The sequence below is a fragment of the Plasmodium sp. gorilla clade G2 genome, assembly GCF_900097015.1.
Source record: "Plasmodium sp. gorilla clade G2 genome assembly, chromosome: 10".
Taxonomy (NCBI): Eukaryota; Apicomplexa; class Aconoidasida; order Haemosporida; family Plasmodiidae; genus Plasmodium; species Plasmodium adleri (nom. inval.).
This window is the reverse complement of record NC_041702.1, coordinates 182,501-192,500: the sequence shown is the minus strand read 5'-3', so window position 1 is coordinate 192,500 and position 10,000 is coordinate 182,501. Positions and strand designations below refer to the sequence as shown.

At 17.0% G+C, this 10,000-nt stretch overlaps 5 protein-coding genes across 5 annotated transcripts in view; 2 read left to right on the top strand and 3 right to left on the bottom strand.

The window, feature by feature from the left end:
• PADL01_1005300 (RNA-binding protein,putative) overlaps positions 1-1,215 on the bottom strand; it is a gene marked incomplete at both ends in the record, with an annotated part of 1,486 nt that extends 271 nt beyond the window's left edge. Inside the window, 4 exons of the mRNA XM_028682102.1 lie at positions 1-235; positions 376-454; positions 595-732; positions 1,204-1,215. The exon at positions 1-235 is cut by the window's left edge and continues 271 nt beyond it. Coding sequence (XP_028538414.1) covers positions 1-235; positions 376-454; positions 595-732; positions 1,204-1,215 — 464 coding nt within the window. The remainder of the gene's footprint in view (positions 236-375; positions 455-594; positions 733-1,203) is intronic.
• A 1,931-nt stretch (positions 1,216-3,146) lies between these two features.
• On the bottom strand, positions 3,147-4,321 carry PADL01_1005200 (conserved Plasmodium protein, unknown function; the record flags this gene model as incomplete). The annotated part of the gene is made up of 2 exons (XM_028682101.1): positions 3,147-4,112; positions 4,214-4,321. The coding sequence occupies 2 exons, from the start codon at positions 4,319-4,321 to the stop codon at positions 3,147-3,149; spliced, it is 1,074 nt and encodes a 357-aa protein (XP_028538413.1).
• A 1,138-nt stretch (positions 4,322-5,459) lies between these two features.
• On the top strand, positions 5,460-6,041 carry PADL01_1005100 (phosducin-like protein, putative; the record flags this gene model as incomplete). The annotated part of the gene is made up of 1 exon (XM_028682100.1): positions 5,460-6,041. One exon carries the CDS (start codon positions 5,460-5,462, stop codon positions 6,039-6,041), a length of 582 nt encoding a protein of 193 aa, XP_028538412.1.
• A 696-nt stretch (positions 6,042-6,737) lies between these two features.
• Positions 6,738-7,670, bottom strand: PADL01_1005000 (conserved Plasmodium protein, unknown function; the record flags this gene model as incomplete). Its single annotated transcript, XM_028682099.1, has 1 exon — positions 6,738-7,670. One exon carries the CDS (start codon positions 7,668-7,670, stop codon positions 6,738-6,740), a length of 933 nt encoding a protein of 310 aa, XP_028538411.1.
• A 720-nt stretch (positions 7,671-8,390) lies between these two features.
• Positions 8,391-10,000, top strand: part of PADL01_1004900 (conserved Plasmodium protein, unknown function) — a gene marked incomplete at both ends in the record, with an annotated part of 2,748 nt that continues 1,138 nt past the window's right edge. The window contains one exon of the mRNA XM_028682098.1: positions 8,391-10,000. This exon is cut by the window's right edge and continues 1,138 nt beyond it. Coding sequence (XP_028538410.1) covers positions 8,391-10,000 — 1,610 coding nt within the window.

Here is a 10,000-nt window from a genome sequence, read left to right as displayed (position 1 = left end):
CCACCTCTTCTAAATTCTTCTCTTCTATAATCCCGTCTAAAATCACCACCTCCTCTTCTAAATTCATCTCTTCTAAAATCTCTTCTATAATCATCCCTTCTGTATTCCTTCCTGTAGTCATAATCTCTTCTTCTTCTTGACTCATAAAATTTATCTTTTCTTACGTTGTTGAATTTCCTCTTTTCATAATTACCAGAATTTTCTTCTCTATCTTCCCTCACAAAAATTAAGCGATCTAAAAGGGGAGAGTCAAGAAATAAATTTGTATTCAACAGGAAATATAAAAATAATAAAATAAAATAATAATAAAATGTTCATATTAATATAACATTTTATATGTTTACATATTCAGGTGTTTTTTTTTTTTTTTTTTACCTTCCAATTTTGAATCGTTCAAGCTGCTAATTGCTTCTTGAGCTTCCTCGTAAGTAGCATATTCAACAATACCACATCCCTAAAAAAAAAAAAAAAAAAAAAAAAAAAAAAATCAAAAATTGTACATATATTATATATATATATATATATATATATATATATGTATGCATTTTATATAGAATAAACTTCTTATTTTATTTATTTTTTCTTTTTCTTTACCTTTGATCTTCCTTGTGTGTCTTCAAAAATATCAACTCTTACAACATCTCCTGCTTTTTTCATATGATTTTTTAAAATTGGCCATGTAACCTTCCAGGGTAAATTTCCAACATAAACTCTACAACCTTTGCTTGGGCTCTAAAAATAAAAAAGGTAATGTATATATATATATATACACATTATATATATATATATATACATCCATATTGATAATATAATCACATATGTATGTTCTTATATGTGTGTCTTTTCATTATATGATAATTATATAACAAAAAATTAATATATATTTATTTTATATTAATATATATAATTTTGTTCAAAAAAAAAAAAAAAAAAAAAAAAAGCAACACCATATTTTAAATATATAAATTATAGATATAATTATAAAATTTTTTATTGTTATATTTATAATTCATATTCATTCAATTATATATATATATATATATATATACACATATATTATATAACATATAGTAGGAATACATATAATATCAGAATAAATAAAATAATTAACATAAAAGTTTTTCACATATATGTATAATTATTAATACTTCTCATAATATTCTACATATATATATATATATATATATATATACATACACTTACATTATTTTCCATAGTCATATTATCTAAAATTATTTTACTTTATATAGATTATAAAATTTTATGAATTTTTTCTGTATTATTATTATATATATAATGTATAATAATAAATATATATTATTATAATTAAACCCAAAAAAAAAAAAAAAAAAAAAAAAGAAGAGAAGAGATAAAAAAAAAAAATATTTATATTACAGTAAAAATTTTTTATTTATATTCTTTTCCTGCCTTTTTTTTATTATTTTTTTTTTTTTTTTATTATTCTTATACATATATATAATATATATATATCAATAAGAATTTATATATATATAAACCTTTTTTTTTTTTTTTTTTTTTTTTTTTTTTTTTATAAATAATAAATTGATAAATTCTCTTATAGGTTATTATTTAAAAATATATATTTTTTTTTTCTATTATATATTTATAAATAAAAATATCAACATAAAAAAAAAATATAAAAAAAGGTATATATAATAAAAATTTTCATATATAATAAATGAAAATGGAAATAAATATAAAAAAAAAAAAAATATATAAATAATAATTTATAATGAAAAATTAAAAATATAATAATATATATATAAATATAAGAATATCTATAAAATAATATTATATATATATAATAATATATTATATTTAATTTTTTTTTTTTTTTTTTTTATATATATACAAATATATTATTATAAATAATATATATTATTTATATATATATAATATATTTTTTTTTCAGATATATAAAGGATCTTATATAATATTATATTATTATATTTATAAATAATATAAAATAAATATATAATATTAAAAAAAAAAAAAAAAAATTATTATAATATATATACATATATATATAAATATATATTATAAATATATAAAAGTGTTTTAATTATATAATACATATATATATATTATTATATATATATATATATATATGTAGTGTTATTGTATTGATAGTATTTTTATTTATATTATATTATTTTCTTTTTTTTTATATTTCTATAAAAGAAATTTATATATATTTATAAAATACATATAATAATATTGTATACATTTCTATATATATAATATATAATAAATTATAGGAAAAAAGAAATATAAAATTTTTTTTTTATAAATTTTTTGAATATATATATATATATATATAATATATATATAATTATCTTTAAATATAATAATATTTTTTATTATACATATTTATATAGATTATAATAATATATATATATATATATATATATATATATATATATTTTTTTATTTGTATGAAGTGTATACAATATTTATATATTTATTATATTTTTAAGTAGCGTACCACCTGTTTTTTTTTTTTTTATTTATTTATTTTAATAATATATAGTATAAAATATCTGATGATATTTATAAAATATATTATATGAATATAATATAGTCCTATTTTTATTTAGAATAAATTTATAGAATATTCTTACAATGAATGTAATATACATAGATTCATAATATTATTAATATATATGTATTTATTGTGTTGGTTATCCTCTTTTCCTTATTGAATAGAATAAATTTTTAAAAAATTGACAATGCAAACAAAATGGAGATATATATATATAATATATATATATATATATATATATATTTTTTTTTTTTTTGTAGTAATTACAAATTATATTATTTGATATGCTTCTTATATATTATTACATTATAATAAATATCTTATGTTATATAATCACAATATTATTAGGGTTAAAAAAAAAAAAAAAAAAAAAAAAAATTACAAACATAAAATACATACATAAATATAAATATATATATATATATATATATAACAAATTTAAAGAGATAAAAAATATAAAAACATAGGTGTATTTTTTTTTTTTTTTTTTTTTTTATTTTTCCATTTATAATTATATATATATATATAATATATATATATATATATATTCCGTTTAATTTATAGACGTAGTAGTTATTTTAGTTTATACCATGACATATTTTTTTAAGTTATTAATTTTTTCTAGTATGGTTACAATAGTTACAATGTGATTGATATTTTCAAGTTCTTCATTTTTATTATCATTTCTATAAAGTTTATCTGTAAATTTTTCTAATTTATCCATAAGAATATTTTTGGTTTTATTTAAAATAAAGAATTCTGTTTCTAATTTATTATATTTATTTGAATGTAATTTTGATGGGCAAAAATAATTTTCTTCTGATATTTTTAAATCTCTCCTTACATTATGTAGGACATTAATAGGATTGTCTTCAATTTTTTCATCTACATTATTTTGATAAATATTTTTAAAATATTTTCTATGTATATTATAAATATATTCTTCATCATAACTGTTTGTATGGTTATAAGTATTTTTTTGTTCATTTGTTATATAATCGTCGTCCTTTCTTTTTTCATTTAATATATCTTCATCCTTTCTTTTTTCATTTGTTATATAATCTTCATCCTTTCTTTTTTCATTTGTTATATAATCTTCGTCCTTTCTTTTTTCATTTGTTATATAATCTTCATCCTTTCTTTTTTCATTTATTGTTTCCATATTCAACCACTGTGCTACATTATATCCACATCTGTCTTTGATATAATTTTTATATTCAAGAAGATCACCTACTAGATCCTTAGTACATATATTATTTTTATTTAATATATTATTAAATTCTTCATTTTGTAATTTTATTTCTTTAATATACATTAAAGGATCATTATTAAAATTACTTTCTTTATCATGTCCATTAAATAAATTCTGATTATCATCATCTACATCGTTATCTTTTTTTTTGTCTTCTATAATTTCTCCATTTAATTTATCGTTTATTTTTTCTTCATTAGTATGAGAAGTCTCCTCTTTTATTTTTATAAATAAATCGCATCTGGCACAGTAACGGTCTTCTTTATTTTTTTGTTTTATGAGGGGTGTAATATTGCACTATAAAAAAAAAAAATTAAAGTATAAATAAATAAATATAAACATGCATACATATATATATATATATATATTAAACATATAAATGTATTCATAATAATTACTATATGACAGGTTGCATTTAATAATGTCCATCCTTGTAAGAGTCTATCACCTATAACATGAGAGACTGAAAAGGGATCTTCCTTAATTATTTTATTTTCAACCTTCATTATATTTTTTTTATTTTATAAAAAATAAAGAAATAATAAAATAATAAAATAATAAAATAATAAAATAATACGTTTTTATATTTCTACATAAAAAAAAAAAAAAAAAAAAAAAAAACGTTGCTTTAATATAAATAAATATATATATATATATATATATATTTTTTTTAAAACATATTTTATATTTTATATTTTATATTCTTGAAATAATATTTTTTTTTTTCATTATTTAAAAAAAATAAAATAAAATATTATAATTGATCGTTATTAAAAATATAGATAAGTACCTAATTTTTTATATGACCAAAAAGAAAAAAAATATATATTTTTTTTTATACTATGAGAATATGCAATAAGGAATAAAAATAAAAAAAAAATAAATAATATATATAATATATATATTTAATATATATATTCAATATATATAATATATTATGCATTTTATATTGTATATTATACATGTAATATATAATAATAACCATCATGCATTATTTGTAGGAATATCAATAAATAAATATAATATATATATGGATGGGTAAAAGAAAAAATAAAATAATAATATAAAATATAATATTAAAGATAATATATATATATAAATTACAAGACTTTATTTTTTATTTTTTTTAATATTAAAATTTATGTTTTATAAAAAATATATATATATGTATGTATGATTATTTAATAATTCATTTTTTTTAATGTATAATGATGATTTTTCCTCAGTGTTATTACACGTAAGTATATATAAGCAATAAAAAAAAAAAATAAAAAAAATATACATAAAAAGGGATATCATATAAAAAGTAAATATTACATATATATATATATATATATATATATATATATATATATTAATTTTTTTTTTTTTTTTTTTTTTTTTTTTTTTTTTTTTTAATTATATAAAGCTCGTAGATAACAAAATATTCATATCTTGTAGGTTTTTATGCCTAAGGTTGTTATATATATAAACATATAACTTAAAATATATAAAACGTAATATAAATTAATGTATTAAATTTTGTGAACGTGGCCTCACTCTTTGTTTATATTATACACATATATATATATATATATATATATATATATATTTATATTTATATTTATTTATTTATGTGTCACATCCAATTTTTGTCATAACACAATGAATAATAATGTTACAAGAAAAATCGAAAAGCAGATATTAGAAGCTCTGAAAGATAAAGAGAATGATCTTGATAGAGAAATTAAGAAATACGAAATTTTAGAAAGAAAGGTATATGATGAAAATGACGAAGAATTAGAAAATATAAAAAATAAAAGATTAGAAGAATTAAAAAATAAGCATAAAGAGAAATTAACATTATTAAAAAAAGGACATGGTACATACAAAGAAGTTTTATCAGAAAAAGAATTTTTTGAAATATGTAAGAATTCAAAAAATGTGTGTTGTCATTTTTATAGAAATACAACATGGAGATGTCAATATATGGATAAAAAATTAATAGATTTATCATCTAAATATTGGAATATTAATTTTATTAAAATTAATGCAGAAAAATCACCTTTCTTATGTGAAAGATTAAAAATATGGTGTATACCAACCTTAATGTTAATACAAAATGGAAAAACAGAACATTCAATTATAGGATTTGATGAATTAGGAGGGGACAACTTCAGTGAACAAACTTTAATAAATGTTTTAAGAAAATGGAAATTAATAGAAACAAAAGAATATGATGATTAATTGGGTGTAAAAAAAAAAAAAAGGAAAATACTTAAGTAAAAAAAATAAAGAAAAAAATTTTTTTTTTTTGTACCTATAAATATGTATCATATATATATTATATATATATATATATATTTTTTTTTTTTTTTTTTTTGTGTGTGTGGGTATAGAACAAAAAAATGCGCTTGTGAATAATATGCCCATGATTGTATCTTCGCCTTATATATTACCATTCGAATGTATTATTATAAATATTGTAAATTAAAATAGTTATATATTTTTGTTTATAATATTTTATGTTTATACAAATATATTCTTTCTTTTTTTCTTCCTTCCTTTCTTTTTTTTTTTTTTTTTTTTTTAATTTATATACATTGAATGAAAAAGGTTGGTACATATGATAATATGGCATGTCCATATATATACATAAAAGTATACATATACATATGCATATACATTTTTGTAAATATATATGTATTTATTGGTTTCATGTGTCTTTAAAACAAAAAGAATCATAAAATGAAGTTATTTCATATATATATATATATATATATATATATATATATATATGTATGTATTTATATGTGTAACTTTTTAACTTTGTCTTTATTTAATAAATATACTGCTTTGGGTACATACACACACAAATATATATATATATATATATATATATATATATGTATATATATTTTTTTTTTTTTTTTTTTTGGTGTGCTAGTTCCTTCCTATAATGTCCATGATATCAACAAATTTGAGTACCTCCATTTTTTTATTTACCTCACTCTGACATAGTTCTGTGTTAATAATTATTGCTCTTATTATATCTGATAAGTTTATGTTTTTATAACGTAGTGGTAATATATCGCTTACTATATTATAACAATAATCTGCAACCTTTGTATATAAATTATTTTGAGATTTATTATTTTTATCGTCATTAATTATATAAAAAGGATAATAAATTGATATCCTTTTATTTATACTATAATTTTTTAACATATTCAAAATAGGTTTATAATTATTTAAACATAAAATATTTATATGATCTATATTATATATATTATTTAAACTTAATATATTTTTAAATGTGTTTTTATTTTTATTATCATATATATGAAAACTCACTAAATTATTTATATCACTTTGTGTAATTAATTTTTTATTTTTTGTATTTTTATTTTTCATCATCAAATTGTATAAAGGATCATTTTTATGTCTCTCTTCAAGGTCATCCATCAAATTTAAGTGGTTCATAGATTCGCTCTCATCACTATTATGATAATCAGATGGAATATCCATACATTTGTTATGGTAAATATTATTTACATTTTTACTTTCATTTATATGTACATTTATATTTTCATTGTTTATTAATTGTTCTAATTTGTTTTCACCCGGATCTACTGATGACTGACCTGAACATTTTAATCTCCTTGCATTAAAGTCATTCCCTAAATTATTAACAGAATAATATACCAAATTTTTTAAAAACAATTTTTCATATTGATAACAAGAAAAGGCCTCATTTAAATATATTTCTTTACACAATAATGATAAGTTTAGTTGAGTGATAATACTTTTATAGAACTGGTTGTTTTTGATTTGCTGGTCGAATATTATGAACCGGTAAGGTTTAAAAGCGGCCATTAAATCAAAAAATAAAAATACAATTGTTATATATTTCTAATGTTTTACAGCAATAAAATGGCAAAAAAAGGGAAGAAAATATAACATAAATAAATAAATATATAAATATATTTATATGTTTCTATATATACCTTTTGTGTTTTAATTTTTTTATAAAATAAAAGTATTTATCAGATTTTCCGTATGAACAAATATATTTAAAAATTATGAACAGCTAGCCAAAATGTAAAAAAAAAAAAAAAAAAAAAATAATAATAATAATAATAAAAATAAAAATAAAATAAATAATAATAAAGGTTAAAAATAATATAAGCATATGTAGATACATATATATATATATATATATATATATATAAATATGTATATATGTATGTACCTATTTATGTGCATAATAAAACAAGAACATTTATTTATATATAAACCATATTACTCATTATATGAGAGTAAATTTAAAAGTATTAAAATTTTGATATTTTATATAAAATATTCACATATATATAATATATATATATGTTGATAAAATAATTTTTTCTTTTCTTTTTTTATTACTAAACCTGCACAAGTGACATATACACAAATATATATAAATGTTTATACATATATAAATATATATATATATATATATATATTTTTTTTTTTTTTTTTTTTATTTTCATGAGGATGGCAAATTAATATGCGACCTGTGGATCCTTTCACGCTTCTCCTTTTTCTTATAAAAATATGATAAGATTTGTATGGAGAAAAAATATTTTTCTTCAACATCATTTTAAAAGAAAGTCCTCATTTGTGGCTAGTCAAATAGATTTAAAAAAATTATCAACAAAACATTTAGGAAGTTTTTCTTTTGATATTATACGCTTATGTGAACAAAATAAAGAATTATATGAATCTTATAAATGTAGAATTATCAAAGATATAGATTTGTTAGATGGGAAAGATTGTTATAGAATATTGAAATCATTAGAAATAAATAATAAAATAAATGAAGAAGAGGAATTATTAAAATATATATTGAAAAGAATGTGTATTGAAAGTTGTCGTTATTCTATAAAAGAAATATGTGATATATGTTTTTTGTGTTCAAAATTAAATATTATATATATCCCATTATTTGCATCTCTTTCTATTGTATTTATTAATAAGATAAATTTAGCTAGTCCAGAACATTTAACTATTATGTGTTTATGTTATAGTAAAATTCAAATTAAAGATGTAAATTTATTTAATAGAATATCAGTTGCTGCTTTGAATATATTATATATGTATGATATAGAAAATTTAATCAACTTATTATTATCATATATATATATAGATATACCTGCTGATTTACTTTTACATTCTAGTATTCCTATTTTTATAAAGAATGAAAAGAAATTAGATTCCAACAGTTTAAACAAACTAGCATATGTATATTCAAATTATAAGTATAAAAGTCACGATATAAATTGTTTATTAAAAAATAAATTACCATTATATATATGTTCATTGAATAATATTCAGTTATCTGAATTAATTATATCATTGGATAGGTTATATATTAAACATTATCCTATATACAAATATTATACAAATGTAAATTTGATATGTTTAGATTTTCCTCTGGCCATAAAAGTAATACATGTCATATCACAATTAGATGATATAAGTTTAGAACTAAAGTATGATGAAATATTTTTGTGTATTAATAATTTTTTAGCAATACATGGGAAGAATATTAGAAGTGGAGAAATGGAACATAAAAAGAATAATGACACGAAAATTAAGAAAAATGATGACACGAAAATTAAGAAAACTGATGACACGAAAATTAAGAAAAATGATGACATGAAAATTAAAACATATGATAACATGAAAATTAAGAAAAATGATGACATGAAAATTAAAACATATGATGACATAAAAATTAAAACATATGATGACATAAAAATTAAAACATATGATGATATGGTACGATTATATTATATGTCCTATGGATTAACTGAGCAATACAAAAAGAGTGTTAAGAGAAATAATATATTTTGTGATAATCATACTAATGAAGATTCCGATTTACCTGAAGATTTTCATCATACTATTAAGAATAGAAATAATAATTTTTCATATCTTGAATTTAATAAGGACAAGGTATTGGAACAGTATTCTTTGTGCTCATCATTAAAAATAAAAAATATAAATAATAATGAATATGATGTAGTTCCTCATTGTGATAATATAAATAATGTAAATAGTATGAAAAGATATTATTTCGAATATAACATGAAAAGAAAATTAGATAATAATTCCTTGTGTTTTTTATATACAGATATATTTGAATCTATATATAATTTATT